The sequence below is a fragment of the Pezoporus wallicus genome, unplaced genomic scaffold, assembly GCF_028554395.1.
Source record: "Pezoporus wallicus isolate ANWC-B61680 ecotype Strahan unplaced genomic scaffold, APGP_CSIRO_Pwel_v1 contig_11395, whole genome shotgun sequence".
NCBI lineage: Eukaryota > Metazoa > Chordata > Aves > Psittaciformes > Psittacidae > Pezoporus > Pezoporus wallicus.
Genome location: NW_026636241.1, coordinates 633,965 through 656,536, shown reverse-complemented (window position 1 = coordinate 656,536; position 22,572 = coordinate 633,965). Strand labels below are relative to the sequence as shown.

Here is a 22,572-nt window from a genome sequence, read left to right as displayed (position 1 = left end):
GTTGATACTGCAATTGCTACTCTTGCACTTGAGTCTTTAGTGGGGGATAATTATTCAACTGTCTGAGAAGCTATAGGAGAAAAACCCAAGAGAACGACTTATTATCCTTCCCACCAGCCACTGTTTGATTACTGCTATGTTCCCTGCAATTATCCACATCAAGTTCAGGATGCTCGAGGAAGGGAAAGGTTGGAAACGTGATGGGAGATACCACACAAATGGGAGCAGGGAGGGAAGATGCAAGATCTCAGTGTGGTAGTGCATGAAAAGGCCTGTTACCAAATTAGCAGTGAATTGATTTTGTCTTTTTCACCGAGAAGAAGAGAGTTGAAGGCCAATGTGGTGGACTTGCTATTGGAGAGGGTGTTTTTTCCCAGGTATGGGGTTGGAAGACACAGCTGTTTTAAACCTCATAACATCTAGTGTACCAGGCTGAGAGGTGGGGAAAAGCTCAAAGGGCAGAACCAAGAGGAGGACATTAAACAGGAATTTCTTTGAGTCACATGCAATCCTGAGAGTTTTCAACTTATTGGGTGCAGGTGGGAGGAGATGCCCGTGGGGTGATGGGTGGGAGGTTTTGAAGGGTGACAGTGGTTTGTTGCTTCCCAAGCCCATGGTGTTGGCATGTCCATTGGGAATGGACCTTAGGTTTGGGCTAAGCTGATTATGTGGAACCTGTTGTACCAGTATGATCTGCAGGCTGCGTTGAAGATGGGCATGTGTCTGTAATATTTATCTCCATCCATGTGTGTTTGTGGGACCTTTTCATAGATGAGATGCATTTTTCTGTGGTCTGTGCTGATTTGAAAGCAAAATTAGTTGCCACCATGTGTGAAACTGGCTCCTTTCAAACCAAAGTGGAGGTGCAACAAAGGAAATGAGCCACAAACTGGTCCATAGAATCCCAGCCTGGTTTGGGTTGGAAGGGACCTTAAAGCTCATCCAGCTCCAGCCCCCTGCCACTGGCAGGGACGCCTTCCACTAGAGCAGCTGGCTCCAAGTCCCTGTGTCCAACCTGCCCTTGGGATTTGAGATCTTAACTACTGTGCCAGTTACTCCCCTTTCCAGTTCAGTCTCAGCTGCAAGGCAGGGTGATCTGGTGGGATTCAGGTCTCAGTTTATGGAGAGGCTCCTTGAGCCATGGTTTTGATCCCCCTCTCCGTGCCTCGCAGTGCTGGGCTCTGGTGTTGTCCCCTCCTGCTGCTTTGGGAACCTCCTCTCTGGGGGTGGGGAACATTCTGCATCACTTATGACTGATGAAATGTAAACCCCACTTCTACGTCACCTATAGGAAGCCCATTTATACATGTTTGCTTATTTGATTTCAGCCCATGATCAAATCCCTTCCTGTTGGTTGTCAAGGTGAAACGTCCGGACACTTCAGCGGGAGGGAGGAATAAATCCAGTAAATGGAAAATCTGCTTGCACACACTGCGCATTTCTTGACATTGAACTTCTTGCTTCCCAAGCAGAAGGCAGCACAGCTCACATTCCAGCATCATTCCCTAACCCCCCATCCTTACCCCTGCGTTCGGGTGGGCAGCGGTGCTGCCCGGGCAGGCATGTGTCAGCAGATTCCCTTTCGGCATTCCCAAGCCATCGCAGCGCTGCTGCTGGAAGCGCTTTTACATCCTCCTTTCTTTCAGCGTCCCTTTGTCCTTACATCCCCTCCCTGTGCTCCGGAGCGCCGGCGGCAGCGGGTGCGTGGCGGGGGGCCGGCGGCCAAGCCCCGGGCTGCGCTCCTGCGGAAAAGCCCTTATTCCAGGAGCCGCTCCGCGTTCCCACCACCCACCCCCTGACGTCTGGATGCACCAGGGAGCTGTGCCGGGTTTGATGTTTAGCGGCGGGATTTAGATGTAAATCTTGTAAAATTCCATTTTATGCAGACACACAAATCGGCTCCGGCTCAAAGGCTCGGGGGGAGCTGCAGCTGCGGAGATACCTGCTCCGAGGATCTTCCTGCAGGCAGAGCACCTCTCCAGCCGGGCACAGGGAGGGCTGGATGGGCGGCTAGGGATCCCATCCAGAAACACAGCCCCGTCCCTGTGCGGCGGGAGTGACGCAGAGCACAGCCCTGCTCCTGCAGTGACCCCTTGCAGGGAGCTTGCAACCCGCTGAGAGCATCGCTGTTTCTTCTGCTTTGGTGGGATGGATGAGCCAGGCCTTTTGCCACGGGGACGGGCTCCCTCCTGCCTGTAACGTGGACAGGGAGCTGGGTCCCTGTTTTCACCCCGGGAATACCATCTCTCACATCCACGGAGCGCAGGAGGGAAGCGAGAGCGGAGTTTCTGCAGCGTCAGAAAACTTTGATTCATCTGCGAAGGTGGTGAATGAACGAGGGATGTGACCTGGAAAGGATCAACAGGAAAATGGGGATGTTTCTCCAGCTTGGAAAAGGCTTGCTTTTCCCCCCCTCGCCGTCTCAGGATCACTGGAAGGGATTATACAAATGAGAGCAGGAAACTGCAGTCAGGGCTTTGCCAGAAATAGATGATTTTGTCTTTTTCTTCTTGATGGCAGTGAAGAAATATGGGAGTCCGTAGAGGCTGCTCCACAGGCACCCTCACGTTCTGATTGCCAGGTCATTTGCGTTCGTTTCTAAAGTGCCATCCACCCTGCGATGGGAATTGGCATGTAACCACAGAGAATAAAAACTCCTGGGAGCAGCTCCGTGCCACTGGTAGAACTTCGGAAGGAAGTTTGGGATCAGTGGGAAATGTGCTGACTCCTTTCGGACGAGCGGAAGAGAAGCAGCATCGTGGAAGATGTTGAATGTTAATTTTTTACCTAATCGCCGTCACTCGTGGATTTGGTGAGTATCGTTTGGGTTTGGCCCCATCAGAGTAGTCATGGTGGGCAAAAGAGCTTGGAAATGTGTGATTTTACCTCTGCCAAAAAGCCATGTTCAATGGAAACGCGGATAAGGATGCGCGCGTTCCTCCAGCTGCAGAATCTCAGGGTGTTTGCGGGATGTTTTCTGTTTCTCTGTCTTTCCTGGTGGGATTTGGGTCTCACAATGCACCCTCACAACTGGGGTGTGGAAAAAGGGTGGGGAATGTTGTCTTGCACTTCATTATTTTCGCTACAAGGTGTGTATGGGCATACATTTTCATTTGACGAAGTAATGAGGCACTGAAGCAACTTCTCACTTGGGTGGTTTCATGGTGTTACCTCGGCACCTTCCCCAGCCTGTTGGCAACTCCAGCTGCATTCTAAGAAGCAGCCAGGGCTGCTGCTGCTGTTGCCTCTGCTCGGAGCTGTGGTGTTGGGATGGGGGGATGTGAAGGGAACTCCAGAGGCACATCCCACAGCAGGAACTGAGTCTGAGACTGCACTGAAACGGGCTTCCCTTTCCTAGGAGGTCAGGTATGAAGTCATTGGATAGTGTGATATCCATGGATTGTAATCTGTAATCTATATGTGGCTTCATAATCTACAATCTGTGATTATAGATAATCTGTGTAGTCTATACAGCATCTTGTGAGAATATTCAATATAGAGAGAATTTTCTATTCTAGATATTCAAGTATATTCTGTATAGTTACATATTTTTGCATATAATTTATTCTGTGTAATCTTATTATTGCTTATGATGATTTAATTGTAGCTTCCTCTGTGTTAGGCTCTGAGATGAACCTATAGCTTAGGGTTTTTTAGGTATTAAATTGTAGATCTTAGTACAAATGTCAAGGTTCTGAGTCTCTGAATGGTGTTGTAAAGACAGAGAGGTAGTTTTCCTTCTCCAGATCTAGTCTGGTCATTGAGAAGAGCTGTGTGTTGTGGTGCAGGGCAGGAGAATAGAAAGGTAAATATTTAGAGGAGAAGAGAAGTGCATCATTGGGTTATTGGCAGACCTCTGGTTAAAGCACCTGGTAAGAAAGGAAGGAACAGAAGTCCATAGAGGCACTGAGGCAGCAAGATGGGAAAGGGAAGAGAGTCCCACCAGGGAAGTTCTCCATGTGAAGTGCTGTGTGTCCTCCCTTCCCAGGGGCCGGTTCATGTTGGTCTTAATTAGAAACCCAATGGTGTCTGTCATTACAGTGCATAAACATCAGGGCTGTGTCTTCATAGAATCACAGAATAGTTAGGGTTGGAAAGGACCTGAAGATCACCCAGTTCCAACCCCCCTGCCATGGGCAGGGACACCTCACACTAAACCAGGTCACCCAAGGCTCTGTCCAGCCTGGACTTGAACACTGCCAGGGATGGAGCATTCACAACCTCCCTGGGCAACCCATTCCAGTGCCTCACCACCCTCACAGGAAAGAATTTCCTCCTTATATCCAATCTAAACTTCCACACTGATCTATTGACAGCTGACATGAGGAGGATTGCTCTGTCCCTGCTGCGCTGTGGGTTGGGATGGACGTTGAGGTCGTTCTCCTTCCTGCTGCTGGCTGTTCCAGCCCAAGGGAGCACAGTGGTGGCACGGTGCTGCCCAACACCCTCTGCCCTTCTGAAGGACACACTTGACATGTGTCACCTCACTGGTTGGCATGGCTGTTACATGCTCAGGAGGGCAACGGGTGTTGGCAGCACGGGTTCCTACCCAGCCAGAGTGGTCCACTCAGGTGGCTGTGCTCATGACCTGACCATGCAGCTCTTGCGTTCCCTCCCAAGCAGATGTAATGCTGCAGAGAAGCAAGGACCATGTCATCCAGGTGTCAGATGTCCAATTGCTGTGCAACGCATTGTCGTGTCAGACAAGCACGTTACTGGTATTTGGCATCTTTGTACCAGAATAGTTCAGTTTCTCCATACACAGATTTATAGTAGGGGAGATTGAGATGAGCTTTTAGGCAGATTTAAAAGGAGAGGATAGGGGTTATCCTATATAAATTCACTACCTGAGCAGAGGTGGAAATACAGCATGTCCTTTACCCCATGTTGGTCTAGTTACAGGCTGAGTCTGGCTAATCACAGTGTTCATGACCACCTGGTTACTTGTTCAGGGCCTGTGTTGTGGCTAAGATCCAGTGCCAGCCTTCTGCACTGTACCCTCAGGCACTTTGTTCCTCTGCAGTAAGTTCTTGGTCCTCTTCTGAGCTCTTTCCTTTCCACCACTCATGAGCAAGCTCTTGAACTAAACTCTAAGAGAAAAACTGTGGTGGAAGCACAAGTGTTCCCCAACCTGAACTACCCAAAGTGTGTTCATGACATGAAAGAAATCAGCTTTTCCCATTTCCAGCCCTTCAAGTCACTTGATTCAAGCTGAGATGTTTGCCAGTGGATGAGGCTGGGAGTATTTCCATCCTGTGGTACCATACGTACTGACGGATTTATAACTTGTTTGAAGTCCTCAGGTTTTGCTCTGGGAGTTAGCACTTGCCAATATCACGGGTATAAATCAGCTCTTCCTTCGCATTGTCTTGTTTTAGTTTGGCTTAGCTGTGACTTGAGATATACTTAGAACAATTTGGTTGTCTTCATGTATTAATTCAGTGGCCTTCTATGAATAGGCGGTATCTCAACAAAGAAGTGATTTGTATGCAGAGGGTAGGTTTGAGAGACAGAACTCAGAGATCTGTAGGCACAGTTTAGAAAGAGGAGGCCAAATATTTCTCTTGTGCTCGCAAATGGCTGTAGGAAGCATAAAGAATCTGTTGTTGAGATGTGTCTGCAGCAAAGTCAATGCCTGGCTGGAATAGGGGCTTTAACAATCAAATCATGGGCGTTTAATTGGGTCTGAGGAGCACAGTGTTTGCTTTCCCTGTGTGAGGAGATGGTAACGGAGGGATTCTGGTGGAGGAATGGTGCTTGGTATTTAGTGACCTTTCCCTTCTCTTCATGCTCTATCCTTTCAAGTTGTTTCTGGCTGTATTTTCATGCTGGTCTTGCGAGGTAGAAGATGAGAGTTTGAACATTTGAGGCTGCTCTGGTCGTATCTACATGACCTCATATTTACATTCATTAGCTTAATTTCCTGTGAAATAATCTATGTAACTTTATTTGGGAGGGAAACTCCTTTTAGCTAAGTCCATGTATATCTGTGTTCTTCCCTGTGAGGGTGCTGGGGCACTGGCACAGGGCGTCCAGAGAAGCTGTGGCTGCCCCATCCCTGGCAGTGTTCAAGGCCAGGTTGGACACAGGGGCTTGGAGCAAGCTGCTCTAGTGGAAGGTGTCCCTGCCCGTGGCAGGGGTTGGAGCTGGAGGAGCTTTAAGGTCCCTTCCAACCCAAATCATGTGTGGTGCTAGAGTCATGTCCCTGCAGGCCTTTGTCCAAAGCCCCTCTACCAGGTTTCTTGAGGCCCCTTTAGGTGATGCTGCCTGGCTCTGCAGACAACTGCTGTGCAGAGCACTCCTGTGCTGTGCCGGGTTTAATATCCTGGATGAGAAGGCCTGGATAAACCGGGACAACTCCTTGATAAACCCAAAGTGCTGTGAAACGGGCACATGTGGCTTCACAGTGCGCAGTGGGAATTCATCAGCTCAGTGTCGTGGGTCGATTTCTCACTGAGAAAATTGATTCATGTTTAACAGCCAGACTGGTAGAATTAACACGTTTTCATATGCTTCCCTTAAAAAATAAAAGCTAAGGAAGCTAAACTGCAAGGAAAGGCTTGTGGCCGTTTTATTTTCTAGGATTTATAGGGAGAGCTACATCAAAAAGCGAACAGAACCATACAAATAACAGGGCAAAGGGGGAGTAGAGCCTCTAAAATGATTGTTAAATCCCTTTATAAGCCAAGCAAAGATTTGGTTAGTTGAACTTTGGTTGCTGGAATTCTGTATTTTCTCCCCCAAAATGAAACATCCAGAATTCTGTAATGCATTTCAGTCATTAAGTCCTTTGCCACCTGCATTTTCTAACGCCACATCCTTTGTTAGTTGCACTGAACAGGAATACATGTGTGTATTCTGCAGGTGCCGGGGAGCTTTTGCTGCAGGCAGGGTGAAGCAGCCCTGCTGTGCTGCAGTGTGATGGATGGTGTCTGTCTGAGAGCAGCAGCAGAGCCGGGCAGGCTGGGAGCGGAGCTGCTGCTGCTCTGATTTCAGTGTCCCATTGACGTCACTGGGAGGTTTCAAACGAGCCCAGTATGTCAAGAGAACTTGCACAGAGATGAAACAATGAAAAACTGGGAGCAGGAATAACAACGAGGTTTCCCCCCCTCGGGGATCCTTTCCTGGTTTGTTCTGGTTTCGCACCCGTTATCTGCTTGCTGTTTAAATACATAAAACTGCAGTTCTAATGAACCCTGAGGCTCATCCCTGACAAACTGAACGACAGAAAGGCTGAGAAAGGGGGGGGCTGCAGGAGGAGACCCGCTGCTGTTACCTGCTGCATCCAGCCTCGTCTGCCCCAGACTGCTGTACTGATGGCAGTGAGTTTGCCGGGTGCCTGCACGCACCAGCTGCAGCCCCGAGCTCGGTGATGCTGTGGCTAGGGCAGGTACACCAGCTGAAATGGAGCGTGGCTCATTGGAGCACTGCCCTGCTGAGAGGTACCAGCACCTCCGCCCCGACGGCTGCTCTGTTCCTCCCAAGGTGACTGAATGGCTTTTAAACTGTCTTTCAGTCTGTTTAGAATGTCATGTTACAACACACAAAATAAACATGCTATTAATGTTGTTATATTATGTGGAACAGTAGCATTTTGTGTTCTGTGTTATAAACTGCAGATCTTTCTTTTGTATATGGTTGCCCCCAAAATGACAAAGCAAAGATAGCTCATTGTGAACCAGAGGGTGAGCAGTGCAAGGTTCAAGACAGCAGCTGAGTGCTGACATAAATCGTAGAATCCCAGCCTGGTTTGTGTTGGAAGGGACCTTAAAGCTCCTCCAGCTCCAAACCCTGCCATGGGCAGGGACCCCTTCCACCAGAGTAGCTTGCTCCAAACCCCTGTGTCCAACCTGGCCTTGAACACTGCCAGGGATGGGGCAGCCACAGCTTCTCTGGGCACCCTGTACCAGCGCCTCAGCACCCTCACAGGGAAGAGCTTCTGCCTAAGAGCTCATCTCAGTCTCCCCTCTGGCAGCTTAAAGCCATTCCCCTTGGCCTGTCCCTACATCCCTTGTCCCAAGCCCCTCTCCAGCTTTCCTGCAGCCCCTTCAGGCACTGGAGCTGCTCTCAGGTCTTCCCTTCAGGAGTCTTCTCTTCTCCAGGCTGCCCCAGCCCAGCTCTCTCAGCCTGGCTCCAGAGCAGAGCTGCTCCAGCCCTCGCAGCATCTCCATGGCCTCCTCTGGCCTCGCTCCAGCAGCTCCACGTCCCTCTTGTGCTGCTGCCCCAGAGCTGGATCAGGGCTGCAGGGGGGGTCTCCCCAGAGCGCAGCAGAGGGGCAGGATCCCCTCCCTGAGCTGCTGCTCACGCTCTGGGGGTGCAGCCCAGCACACGGGGGGGTTCTGGGCTCAAGCACACTGAAGCTGGGTCATGGAACAAACCCCAGGTCAGTAGGAACCCAAAATTCCACATATTCCTTCTGCAGGATCCAGATTTCAAACCCTGTTTTCATTGTGTTATTCACTGTATCCGCTAACTGCCCAGAGGTTGACTTCTCTTCCAGTCAGTTTGTAGCTGAAAGAAATCTTTATCCCAGTTATTAACCTCTGTTAAAGAGGTTTATGTAGGAAATCCCAATAAAGCTTTAGAAACAAGAATCTGCATTCCTAAGCCTGCTAAGATACAAGAGTGGGAAAAGCCCCAGAACTTCTTGGAACTGGTGAGACCCATTTTTGCATTCCCCGGAGCAGTGGCTCATGGAGCAGTGGCTGAATGCCCAGCATCTCTGCAGGGGCATCCCACAGCATGCACCCAAAGCCTGGGTCCAGATCAAGACCATGTAGAACTGTCCATAGTTGTGTTGCTACCTGTTCTTTAACCAAGTTTCTCAGCTTGTTTGCTTTAGGACAGTGTCTGACACCCCAGCAGAGCTCCTGGATGCTGCAGGCAGGGAGCAGGCAGCAGCTGCCTGGTTCCACCCCAGACTCCTCTGCCTGTCACCTTTGGGACTCTGCTTAACAGCCCGGCGCTGAAAAGGCTCCAGTTAGTGCTTCTGTGCTAAGATGTGCTTTCGAAAGCCCATCAGTGAGTCAAGTGTGAGTGTTTGTCTGGGGAAGGGCTGCTCCCTGCCTGACACTGCCGGGGCACTACTGCCAAGTTTAAAATTAAACCTTGAAAGCGATAGCCTGCGATGGAGGGGAAAAGAAAGAGAAGAAGCAAACGCACCCGGCAGCCTGCAGCCCGCTCTCACAGAGCCTTGGGCTCTGCGGGAGGAATGTGTTTCCCGTTGTCTTATTCCTGAAAACAGCTCAATTTCCAGGCAAAACCAATGCCGGGGAAGTGACACAGGGTGAGGCTGCAGCACGCGCTGAGCGCTGGCCTTTGCCATAGGGACTTCTGAGCAATTTCTGCCCTGTGTGTCCCTCCGAGGGGTTTATACCCACTGTGTGCAAGAGCTGACCCCAAACAGTGTAAGGGTTCATGTGAGCAGGAAGAGCAGAAAATGAAACTGGATAATTCTGATGCCATTCACGTAATCCTGAAACTTTGTAGAAACTCTCACAGCTCCTCTTTCATGAGGAAAAACTGCCATTCTTTCGCTTTTCTTTCGGTTTCTGTGTTTGCCTGCATTACATATCATAGAGCCGTAGTATGGGTTGGGTTGGAAGGGACCTTAAAGACCATCTTGTGCCAACCTCTTCTCTTCTTAATAGCAGAGTCCATGTCCACATCTGACACTTGTGTTACAAACACAAGTTTGATGCTGATACAGGGCTTTAAGATGACAGAGGAGAGATTAGGTTAGGCATTAGGACAAAGCTCTTCCCTGTGAGGGTGCTGAGGCGCTGGCACAGGGTGCCCAGAGAAGCTGTGGCTGCCCCATCCCTGGCAGTGTTCAAGGCCAGGTTGGACACAGGGGTTTGGAGCAAGCTGCTCCAATGGAAGGGGTCCCTGCCCATGGCAGGGGTTGGAGCTGGAGGAGCTTTAAGGTCCCTTCCAACACAAACCAGGCTGGGATTACTATGAATAACAGAATATAGACAAGTGGAATGAATACATCACTTGCTGCTTTAAGTGATACAATATTGGGATAGGAATATAGAGAAAGCAGAGGACTGGAAAAAGCAAACAGAGTGTGTTTGTAGAAACACACAGGTAGCAATCTAGACAATTGCTTCCACAGGATTAAAATCTGTCATCCTTAAAAGCCTCTTAAAAGCAGGTTTGTCACAGTTAAAGCAGCAGAGATTGTATTGCCTGTCCTGACTCAGAAGCTCTCTTGATTTCAGCGGTCTGGCCCACTGTCAAAAGCACAAGCATGAGCAAAACACAGCATATGTGATTGGTGGGTTTGTTTATGGAACTAAGAGTTAGGAGAGGAACTGAATTTGATAGACAGTATATATTTGCCTTTTAGGAGAACATGAAATACAACTTCAAGGGTTCCGGTTGGCTCCTGTAAGGGGGTAGCTGCAACACAGCCAGAAGACCGGCTGTTGGCTGAATATGGGAGTGGGTGGTCCAGGAGCATCACTGCGATCCTGCAAGGAAAAGGATTCTTCAGGGAGCCTGATATTTCCTAGCCTGGAGGAATTGATATCTGCAGAGAAGCGAGCACTCTGTTGTCTGAAAGCTGCAAAAATGCCAAATCAATACTTGGTTTCCTGCATATTAGTCAAGGAGAAGGAGAGGGAGGCGGGCAGCAGCGTGGTGGTCCTCCAGGAGGCTGGCAGGAAAGGCACAATGAACTGAGGGATGCTGAGAATAACACAAGAGCTAAGCTGGCAGTCACTGTGCAGTCTGGAAAAGACCATTGGGTGTAGCAGGCTCGGTATCTAGGGCAGCAGCTGACGTATTTCCAAGGAAATCACAGCAGTTGTTTGGAAGTTCAGGGTTTAAAAGCAGAAAATGAGGCGGATTCAGCAGTGCAGTGACCTGCGGGAGCTGCATGAACAGGGGGCTTTGTGGCACGGACAGACAGACCTCTTGGTCTCAGAGAACCTTGGACCCAGGGGGTCTCTTAAGAAAGCAGCATAAAATGAAAATAGCTGTTTTCCTAAGAGGAATGGCTGAAGAATTAGTGACTGCTAAATCTGAAGGTGCAGCTCAAGTGCAAAAATAGAAGTATCTTGAGGTGGTGGCGTGTTGTCAGTGTTTTATTGTCCAGTGAGTACTTGATGTTGCTTGGAGATTGAAAAAAGAGTGGTTTTGCTTATAATACTCACTAGTTATTTGTATAATGCACAAGGAGAGGGTTTTACTCAACAAAAAGTAAACTTTGAATGTTTCTAATGTTCTTTGCCTACAGAAGAAGAGGCTCCAGGGAGACCTTAGAGCAGCTCCAGTGCCTGAAGGGGCTGCAGGAAACCTGGAGAGGGGCTTTGGACAAGGGCCTATAGAGACAGGCCAAGGGGAATGAATGGCTTTAAGCTGCCAGAGGGGAGACTGAGCTGAGCTCTTAGGCAGAAGCTCTTCCCTGTGAGGGTGCTGAGGCGCTGGCACAGGGTGCCCAGAGAAGCTGTGGCTGCCCCATCCCTGGCAGTGTTCAAGGCCAGGTTGGACACAGGGGCTTGGAGCAAGCTGCTCTAGTGGAAGGGGTCCCTGCCTGTGGCAGGGGTTGGAGCTGGAGGAGCTTTGAGGTCCCTTCAACCCAAACCAGGCTGGGATTCTGGGATTCTTTCCAGGAAACATGTTGTGAAGGTAAAGGATGCAGACTTACTTAGGGATGTGCATAAATACCAGTACATGGCTGGAAATAAGGTTGGGAGGGATGGGAGGGCCAGGGGGAAGCCCTTTCCTGGTCCTGTCATTCTGTCAGTCTCCCACATGGCTATGTGGGGATGTGCCCTACACTACCCAAAGGCTTTTGGTATTCACTGAGAATGGCACCCAAACCCACTGAGGTGTGGCCCATCAGCACAGACAAAACCTCCATCAAGTGATCAGGTATTTAGTAGAGGAAATGGGGGCTGTTTCTCTCAGGGTTTTTGGAGGCTATCAGAGCAGTTTTCTAGCAGGCCATCTCTAATGGTTTATGCCACCTTGTTTTGCATGTTGAATTGAGCTCTATGCACTGTTCCTCTTTAGATGGTAAGGCAAGTATGTTTTAATTAGTTCTCTTTCTTTTTGATAAACTGTGGCAGTCACCTGTACTTGTTCCCTTATGAAGCTGTGTGCATGTTCCCCTTGAGATGGCATGTTCTAGCTGCCAGAACCACGAGGGTGTGAGAAGAAGTCATTGCCTGAAAACCCTCGTGGTCAGTGTATGCGGATCTATGCAGATGCTAATCCTGTCTGAGGGCGAGCAGACACCTTCAGGGTCGGGATCTAAAATCACTGCCGTCGGGTGAAGCATTGAACAGCTTTTGTGGTTTATGCTATGACCACATGAATCCTAAACCCCCAAACCTGTTTCATTTAATAGTAAGTCCCTCGTGGCTAATTTTGTATGCAGTACACAGAGTAGCAGGACTATTCTGGGATATGATCCCAGTAACAGTGGTGAGTCATCAGCTGCAGCAACAGTAATGATATGAGGATCTATTTATTACTGCTCTTCTAAGCTGTGAGCTCTTCTAAGCAGTGAGTTCATCTAGAAATTATGTAATTATTCCTCCTGGATGATTTCTCTTATCGGTTTGTAATTACAAAATATTCTCAGAACACTTTTGTGTTTGGAAATTAAGTCCTCGGGATGACTTAATGGGAGAAGAACTCGGAGATTAAATCTTACCTTGTTTGTATTCATTTCTTTCGACTTGATCAGTAATACAGTGTTCTAGATGTTGTTGCATAGATTTCACCTTTTGTTTTGCTAAGCTGTTTAGTGCATCGGGCACTGGTTTGTGAGTTTATAAGGCAGTGTTTGGGGTGGAATCATCTGGTCTTGGAGACTGGTAGGAGGGGAAATTCCATGGGGCGTCCGTGGCTCTTTGTTCCTTGGTGGGAGAAGGGCTGATGCTGTGAGTGTTGGAGTTGTCTTTATCCCGTCCAAGCTGCTGGCGTTCCCCAGAGAGGGATGAGGAGATCCCAAAGCTTTCGGGAGGATGTGCTGCCACCCGAGTCCTCCCCGGCTGGTGCTTGTTTTCACAAACAGCCTTCCCTGCCAAGGGCTGGGCCCTGCCTGTTTATCCAAGGAGCAGCAGCACAGGAACTACTCTGCAGAAGTGAGAGGCAAGGATGTTGGCAGGATCCTTCTCCTACGAGAAAGTGGGTGTTAAAGCCTCTCGGAGGGCCCTGGCACAACCTGGGTGTCGTGAGAGCCTGGCACGGAGAGCTCAGGGATGCTGCTGCCTCCCAGCACAGCCCTTGGACCCCACTGGAGCTCCTGGGCGGCGTTCCCAGCCTGTTGTATCCCTTTCTAGCAGTGTGGGAAGGCTGTTTCTTCTTGCTGTTTCACACCAGCTTGCACCCTGTTCCTACAGTTCCGTTTTAGATATACGCAATACTTGTTTTCATGTTCTGCATTGCCAGAAAGCATGGGGAAGCCCCATACCTATTTTAGATGGTCACTTCCTTAAGCTCTCAGGCTATCAGAGCATTGCTGTGCCTGGATGTTCCCACACCCTAGATGCAGATACCCTGGTTTACCCTTTCTCTGTGATTTTATAAGTCTCTCAGTTGGCTTTTCCATCCCCTTCATGGCCATGCCAGCGTGGCTGTGTTGGATTTCTGGGGTCTGTACAGACAGGGCTCACCATTACCCCTGCAGAGACATGACTCAGCAGTGCCTCGTGTCCTGATTCATCACAAAAAATATGCTCAGAATTAAAGCTTCAGGTATTTTGTTCAGACCAATCATTCTCTGCTGTACCCATCTCTGCATGGGCTACCTCACCTGGGTGGCTTTGGCAGCTCTGGAGGACCACTGGGTCTTCCTGGTGCCACTGGAGGAAGCTCCAGGTACTTTTGATGATGTTCTCCAGCTCTCAGCACAAAAGGAGTCTGGAATACTCCCCTGATGATGCTCTTTGGGAACACATCTGGAGCCAGACATATCTCTATACACTACCTGACTTGTTCCTGGTCGCATCAGCCAGTGCCTGTTAGCAATGACTTGAGGAGAAAGGAGACCGAAACATCAGCATTCACTTGGGCAGTGTTTGATTCCCTGCTGTGTTTCTAAGCCTGAATCATTGTGCTTCGCTTGTGGCTGTTGAACACGAGGGAAATGGCCTCGGTACTGTCGTACATCGTGTGTAGGGTAATGTCAGAGCCAAAAGAACCTGATCCTCACTCAGTTAATCAAGTTCCCACTGCTGTTTCTGCCCACCTGAAATGTCGAGGTACCCTTGTTAATAGTAGGTAGGTGTCAAGTTTGTCCATGGAAAGTTGCCATAGCACTGAGGTTATTTTTTTTTTTGCCTTTGCCTAGAGCTGAGAAGAGGCAAAAAAGCTTTATGACAGACTTCAAAGCAGCCCATGTGCTTGTTGGTACCTATGGGAACAGGAGATGCTTTCGTGTTTGTCCCCAGCTGAAATCCCACTGGGAGCTGAGTCATGGCGTATCCAAGAAGTACATTTTGGTGGGTAGGCAGGGACATTCCCAACCACAATTTTACTGGCAGTTTTGTCACTTGCAGGAGCAGATCCAGGGCATTTTGGCATAACCTGACCAGGGACAAGATGGAGCATGAAGCAGTTTCTCTGTAGAGTTGGTGTATTGGTGCTGGATATATTTAGCAGTGATTCAAAGGGTGTAGATTAAAAAAGGCAAAGAGAGGAACCTGCTGTATCTTGCCTTGGGGAGCTAGAAGCAGTGGGTCTGCCGGGTGCCAAGAGGGCACTGAGTCAATGGATCTGCAGAGATCGTTCCCGAAATTCCCCTTTCACGGCTGGAGGAAGGAGCCATGATGCAGCTGAGCTCATCGGAGAGGCCTGTTCTCTCTGCAGCAGTTTGTTAATGTTTCCCAGATGTTTGCAATCCTCATACAAATATATAATAATTCATCTTGGTGGGTGATCAGGGAATTCATTTCCCCCCGAAAGCTGTATCCTTGCTGCTGCCTGTTCCATCGGCTGTAGGTGGAGGTCATGAGCTGGTGTTGGCTTCATGGCACCACAGCACGTGAGGATGGAGGGCTACCACTGTGATGCTTAATGGAAACCAGTGCCTGCTCCTGGGCCTCCAGAAAAGCTTAAAGCAGGGAAAGAAACCTGGAGAGGGGCTTTGGACAAGGGCCTGTACGGACAAGACAAGGGGAATGGCTTTAACCTGCCAGAGGGGAGACCGAGATGAGCTCTTAGGCAGAAGCTCTTCCCTGTGAGGGTGCTGAGGCGCTGGCACAGGGTGCCCAGAGAAGCTGTGGCTGCCCCATCCCTGGCAGTGTTCAAGGCCAGGTTGGACACAGGGGCTTGGAGCAAGCTGCTCCAGTGGAAGGGGTCCCTGCCTGTGGCAGGGGTTGGAGCTGGAGGAGCTTTAAGGTCCCTTCCAACCCAAACCAGGCTGGGATTTAAATACTGGGTGAGGTGAGTTTCCCACTGAAGTGCTGCACTCTGCCTCAGCCCCAGTGGTCTCAGAGTCCATGATCCCGGTTCTTAGCTCTTTTGGGAGCCATCCCAGCAAGTTCCTTATGCAGTGTATGGAGTCCAGATATGGGCTCAGTGGCTCGGTGTCACCTGCTCACCTGTGCCCCTGCAGTGAGCCAGCTCAGCTCCATAAACCCATGGAAAACTTGTCTTGCTTGGCCTGGGGTAAGCGTTGTATTGGTGAGGGGAGCTGGAGCTGAGCCCTGGAGAAGCTTTACTACAAAAGCACCAAGGGAAAGCTCTTGCAGCCAGCTGGAGGAAGTGCAGCCAGGGATTTCTTATAAATCATCTCTCCTTCAGCTGAAGTGAGAATCCCCACACACGTCAACGCTTCCCGACTCCTGTGAAAGCCCCGTGGGCGCTGGAGCTGGATGACATCAGGAGGAGAAGGAATGAATTCACACGGATGGTGACGTTGGTGATCTGCGTTCCTGGGTCTTCCGGCTGAGCTGTGCCTTGCAAAGCAGAGCGGAGAGAGGCTGAGCACCCAGAGGGGTTTGATGTGTGATGCAAGTCCAGTTTTGGGCCCGAGAGCCCATTGGTCTCCTCAACAAATGTTTCTTGTTAACCCTTTCTGGTGGGGAGGAGCAGAAAAGAAGAGGTTGGTTCTGGGTGCTGTCCACATCAGTGGCCAGTGAGTGTGGAGTGCATTGGGTCAATGAATCCATGAGAAGAAGCCGATCCTGCCTGGCTGTGAAGAACCACGGTGTGGTATGTGCGTATGGCCTGCAGAGCATTTGAAAGGAAGCTCACCACTCATAGGCACAAACTAGTTTCTCTCTTGCAAGAAAGAAGACAGAGAGGATGCCCCACAGGACCAGGGAGCATCGTGCTTGGCCATCCTGTGTCTCCAAGTTGCTTTCCATCTCCCATAGGGCAACCTGGCTCCAGAGGTCCGATGGCCAGCCATGAGAAGAAAGGCAGGGTGAGGAGCTTCTTCATGACACGTTGTCTGCTCCTGAAGTTACAGATCTCTTGAGATCAACGTGCTTCTTGGTGCTGCCTCAGTGAGGATACTGACATCTGGTTTGAGTCCTGGTGCTGGACCAAGCTGTCAAGTCCATCATAACCACCTCGGTAGGGCCATCAAGCTCCACGTTGTACAACACTGACTCTGGGAGAGTGAGCCTGCCTGGCTCCGGTTTGATTTCATCTGTCTGTGGTTAGAGACACTCATGAGAACAGAGATTTACTGGAGCAAAGTGGCCACAGGGGAGATGCTGTGCCTGGATCTGGCACATAGAGTGGGGCTTTCCTGAAAATCTAGAGAATAAATACTAGCTGAAGGAATAGACATCTGTGAGCGAGGTTTTGTAGCGGGTGTACATTGCAGGTCCTAGTTCACTCAAATCACAAAAGGCTGCCTATGTTTTTTTCCCCCTCTATGAAGCTACTCACTGTTTGTAGCCTGGAAGAACAAGCTGACCCCCTTTTGCTTTGCTGCAGTGAAATGAAACAGTGTTTGAAGAACTGCTTTATTACCCTCTCCACTGACTGCAGCTTCCCCAGACCAGTTTCAGCTGGAGCAGAGGAAGCCCAGCTAAGGAGGTCAGCTGCTGACTGATGCAATGTTACCTATTTATTTCAGATTAGATGTGTTAGAAGTGGTTTCTGGCAAAAAGAAAAGGAATCCATGTTGGGGAGGAAACACGGAGAATTGCCAAAGCTTTAGCAAGAGCATCGCCTTCAATCAGGTCTGACATGTTAGCACAACAGTGTGTGCAAGCACAAATAGGGTGCTGCTGACGTACATCAGCCGCGTCGCTGAAGGCATGGCTGGAGGTGCTGGGGCTGTATATGTGTGGACAGGGAGCATTTATAGGGTAAGGGATGGAGTTCCTAAGTATTGTCCACCCCCCTCACATGATGCTTTGTTTTCCTTGTCAGCACTCCCATAAATAAACTCTGAGTTATGTCCTCTTCAAAAGAGGTGTAATTCTGGGTCTCCCGTGCTGTGGAGCCAAGTCCAAGGAAGCAAGTTCTTGGCATCAGTTGGGATCTCCAGCCCAAACTCTCCATCTGTTTGCTCCTCTAAGTCATGGACTTCCCAGTCAAACATTTTTATTCAATTTAATCTTACGTGGCCGCATTTTCTCTTCTGTTATTAAAAAAAGGAAAAGCTCTCATGGGCATGAATGAGGGTTTATGTAATAGGTTGCAGTGGCTCCATCAAAGCCATTGTGCTCTGTCTTGTGAATATCTATTTAATCAGTGGTTTTAAAAGACCTTATTTGTGCCAAGTGATTTGTCTTTCTTAGGCAGCAGCAAGGGTTTCATACTCTCCTGAAGACAGAGTGTAGCCAGTCTGGCTATTCCAGGCTTGAGTGCTGCTTTGGAGCTGGTTTTGTGCTGGAAAGAGGTTCAAGTACTAAAGATGCCATTCAGGTGATTACGGAGCTGCTGCAAGAGTCAAAGCAGGAGCATTGCTGCTCTCTTGAGACCTCACTTGGAGCATTGTGTGCAGTTCTGGTGTCCCCAATATAGGAAGGACACAGAGCTGTCGGAGCAAGTCCAGAGGAGGCCACAGGGATGATCAGGGGCTGGAGCACCTCCTGTATGAAGACAGGCTGAGAAAGTTGGGGCTGTTCAGCCTGGAGAAGAGAAGCTGCATGGAGACCTCATAGCAGCCTTCCAGTGTCTGAAGGGGGCCTATAGGGATGCTGAAGAAGGACTTGTCATCAGGGACTGTAGTGACAGGACAAGGGGTAATGGGTTCAAACTGAAAGAGGGGAATTTCAGGTTGGAGATAAGGCAGAAGCTCTTCCCTGTGGGGGTGCTGAGGCGCTAGCACAGGGTGCCCAGAGAAACTGTGGCTGCCCCATCCCTGGCAGTGTTCAAGGCCAGGTTGGACACAGGGGCTTGGAGCAAGCTGCTCTAGTGGAAGGGGTCCCTGCCCGTGGCAGGGGTTGGAACTGGAAGAGCTTTAAGGTCCCTTCCAACACAAACCAGGCTGGGATTCTGATTCTGTGTTACTTCTGTGAGGAAGCCCTGGGTTTTATTAACTGATCTGTTAAATTCAAGTCAATAAGCAGCTCAGTTATTCTTGCTCACATTTTCTGCATCTCTAATTCGCTTGAACAGCCATACAGGTCATCATTACAGTTTAGGGTTTAGGCCAACTTTGATGTCTTGAAAGCACCCGGGAGGTTTCATCCCCTGCTCCCAAGGAGAACTTTGCTTCCTCAGCCCTTCCGGAGTTGCAGGTACGAGCAGTGAGTAGTTAAGGTGGAACAGCTTGGTCCTTGCTGCTGCTTGTCCAGCGTAGGGAGAGTCATGGAGGGGATGAGGTCCACCAGCATGTTCATGGTTGTGTTCTCAGGCTGTCTCAGCTGTCAGTGGCTTTTTGCTTCCACCTCACCCAAGGCAGTGAAAAGGGATGGGAGTTAATTCTGGCTTTGCTTACTGGGACAAGTGGAACCCACGAGTATAAATTCAGGCAGCATTTGGTTTCTGTGTGTGGCTGGTGGACAGCACACGAAAGGTTGTGTTGTTAGAATAAATCATTGCTTACAACAGTAAAAAGCCATAGTGAATAAGATGTTTTTCTACTGCTAATAAATCTTTGCACTTCATCAGGGTGGCTTCTCCATGTCTTCTGAGCCTGGCACTTGCCACTTTCCTCTCTGCCCTCTGTTACTCAATATGCTGCCCACTCTCCCTTGCCCAATTAAAGCAGTACGTTGGCAGAAGGCAGAAATCACAAACCAGTCAGGGCTGATTGCTGAGCACAAAAGGGCTTGACACGAGGGTTTTGTTCCCAGCTGCATCTCGTGTCACCCAGCTATCTTGTTTGCTCTTCACATGACTTGCCATCAGGCCCTCGATATCTGTGTGGCATTTTCCGTCCCCTTGGTCAGATGTTTTGCTGGGTTATTAATATAGTGTCACATTCTATTCTGCCTGAGTGGGGTAAAGAGAATTCCCTGTTGTTTGTCTCCCACCCTGGGTCTGTATCTTGATCTTTTCCAGACGCTCCCGGCAGACAGATAGCACGTGGTCCTGCTCAGTACAGGACTGATGCATTTCTTGGCCATCATCCAGTTCCAAGTACATCAACACATTTGCAGCAAGGTTTCCTAACCTGAAAACTCACAAGTGGCTCCATCTCTTATGTAAAGGAAGGAAGGAGCTGGATTTCTGCTGGAGTTCAGCAAGAGCACAGAGAGAAAGGGAAGGGTTTCTGAAACTCCATCCCTGGCAGTGCTCAAGGCCAGGTTGGACACAGGGGCTTGGAGCAAGCTGCTCTAGTGGAAGGTGTCCCTGCCCGTGGCAGGGGTTGGAGCTGGAGGAGCTTTAAGGTCCCTTCAACCCAAACCGTTCCAGAGTTCAGTGATTCTATGGTAAAGGTTTGTACTGAGATAACAAAGAAGGAGCAGGCAGAGGTAATCAACATCCAGAATGGTTCCAGTAAAACAAACTATTGACCGTGTGTGTGACAACATTCAGTGTTGCAGAACCCGAAGACAGTGTGCACAGATGGGGAGGGGGGAAAGGATGCCCAGGTGGAGGAGGGAAGAAATGTTTGACTTCACCAATGAAACACATGAAAGAGAGCTAAAGCAAGCCAGGGCCAGCAAGCTGATGCACCCCAACACCTCCTGCAAGGAGAGCTGCATTTGCTAGATCACTGCTGGCCATATGCTTTCAGTTGGAACGATGGATTAAAGTCAGCCTGTTTAAACTCAGATTATATCCCAGCAGGAGACTGGAAGGAGATTTAGCACCAGCCCACAGCCTCCCACCCCAGCGCAGACATCTGCTTCTCCAGCCCAAGCCAAGGTAGAATCCCAGACTGGTTTGGGTTGACAGGAACCTTAAAGCTCATCCAGTTCCAGTCCCCTGCCAGGGGCAGGGACCCCTTCCACTAGAGCAGCTTGCTCCAAGCCCCTGTGTTCAACCTGGCCTTGAACACTGCCAGGGATGTGTTCAACTCCTACAGGCCCTTGTCCCAAGCCTCTCTCCAGCTTTCCTGCAGCCCCTTCAGGCACTGGAGCTGCTCTCAGGTCTCCCCTTCAGGAGCCTTCTCTTCTCCAGGCTGCCCCAGCCCAGCTCTCTCAGCCTGGCTCCAGAGCAGAGCTGCTCCAGCCCTCGCAGCATCTCCATGGCCTCCTCTGGCCTCACTCCAACAGCTCCACGTCCCTCTTGTGCTGCTGCCCCAGAGCTGGATCAGGGCTGCAGGGGGGGTCTCCCCAGAGCACAGCAGAGGGGCAGGATCCCCTCCCTGAGCTGCTGCTCACGCTCTGGGGGTGCAGCCCAGCACATGGGGGGGTCTGGGCTCAAGCTCACACTGAAGCTGGGTCATGGGGAGCTTCTCCTGACTCAACACCCCCAAGTCCTTCTCTTCAGGGCTCCTTTTTATCATTACAATAAACTACTCATAATGTCAGAGCTCTGAGTTCAAGAATGAAGCTTTTACTACGATGATGTGAGTCGTAAAGTGGAATCAGATGCACTGATTTTGTGCCATGCCTACACATTTCTGCTTATTCATGCCGAAAACTTCACTTTCTGCATTATTAAGTGGTAATCAATTGTACAAGTACTCAGCTCGTGTTTCTTCCCAATCTCCAAGTGTTCGTAGCTGTACTGCTGCACTGTTTGCTGTTACTGGCCTTGATGATTTATAGCTGCATTTAATATATTCATAGTTTGGGGCTGCAATATATTTTGCTCTTTGCTCCCACGTCTCTATTTCTTTTGAACAGTGCAGCTTTATGATTTGTGGCAAGTGACTCCAAAATAGGGATTCCAGCAAGTGATTTTTCAACATGAAACAGAGCTTCTAAGGGATCACTAATTAAGGAAGATCAAAATGAGCCCTGAAGCAGGTCTTAGGAAGATTTGCAGGTCTAAGGAAAATAACAGTGTTATTAAATGATATTTTGGGTGCCAACGGGGCACTATCTGCTTTCACATCAGGGAAATAAATCCTTCCCGAGAGGGTTTTAGAGCCGCGGCGCAGAGGAGTTGGTTGAGGTGCAGCGTGTGAGGAGGCAGTGTAGGAGGCCAGCAGCAGCCTCATGGCACGAGGATGAGCTGAGGTAGGACTTGAGCAAGGAGGTAACTTGGCAGTGAGATGATGTAGACTGCTGCAAGCACAAACACGCTGTAGAAGGAGTCACAAGATGGTTGTGAAACTCCGGGTAGGGGATGTGGCAAGCCGGGAGTTTCAGCTGCACGGCAGGAGCCAGGAAGGGAGCAGAGATCCCTGCGCTGTCTGGGTGAGAGCAGGAGAGCTGGGATGAGAACTGCATTGACCTGAGCTGCCGCGTGCAGGCAGGCTCCACGGTCCGAAGGTTTGGTTTGGATGGAGGAGCAAGCCGTAAGAGTGCTAAAAAGGTTAAAGGGAAAGAAACCCCAACCCCCAGATAATGGATGTCAGACGGGATGGGTAATAATGGTTGCCTCCTTCTGTGGTCAGTAGCTGGCAGGTCTGCAAGGACCAACATCCTGAGCTCCACCACACCTGCAAAATCCATATGAGCTCACCAGTTGGCATAAACTGCATGAATTCTGCTGCAGATCTTCTGCCCTGCCTGGCTTTTGGGGCCCATAGTCCCTCCTGTAATTCTTTCCTGTGAGGGTGGTGAGGCACTGGAATGGGTTGCCCAGGGAGGTTGTGAATGCTCCATCCCTGGCAGTGTTCAAGACCAGGTTGGACGAGGCCTTGGGTGACCTGGTTTGGTGTGAGGTGTCCCTGCCCATGGCAGGGGGGTTGGAACTGGAACTTGATCTTCAGGTCCTTTCCAACCCAAACTATTCTGTGATTCTATGATTCTATAGAAGGTTTTGCTCTTGCTCCCCACCAGTTCTATCTTCTCTCCACGCTGTAGAAGGTTTTCCTTCTGCTAAATCCCGTCTGCTGCCCAGAGTTACTAAAGCTCATTTCAGAGCGTGTGATTTGATAGCAGAAAATAAAAGCCTACATTTTAAATTCACTCGCTTTTGCCCCCTCTTGTTTTCAAACAGCCTGAGGAGGACCGGAGGGAGTGTGGGCAGGCAGAGCGTGTCACTGCTGGATGCTGTGAGGCTGTGCTGGGTGTCCCTCCCCGCTCCCTAACATCAGTAAACATGCAAATGTATGGAAATGCTGTGTTGTTCCTGCCT

At 49.8% G+C, this 22,572-nt stretch overlaps 1 protein-coding gene across 4 annotated transcripts in view; it reads left to right on the top strand.

Annotated features, from left to right (window-relative positions):
* Window positions 1-22,572, top strand: part of PDE4B (phosphodiesterase 4B) — a 220,507-nt gene that overhangs the window by 123,230 nt on the left and 74,705 nt on the right. Inside the window, exon 1 of one of the 4 annotated variants that reach the window (XM_057399214.1) lies at window positions 1,746-2,812. The exons of the other annotated variants lie outside the window; for them this stretch is intronic. Within the exon in view, the coding sequence (XP_057255197.1) occupies window positions 2,766-2,812 (47 nt within the window). The 5' untranslated portion in view covers window positions 1,746-2,765. Of the gene's footprint in view, window positions 1-1,745; window positions 2,813-22,572 lie in introns of those variants that run through there. 4 annotated transcript variants of the gene reach the window in all.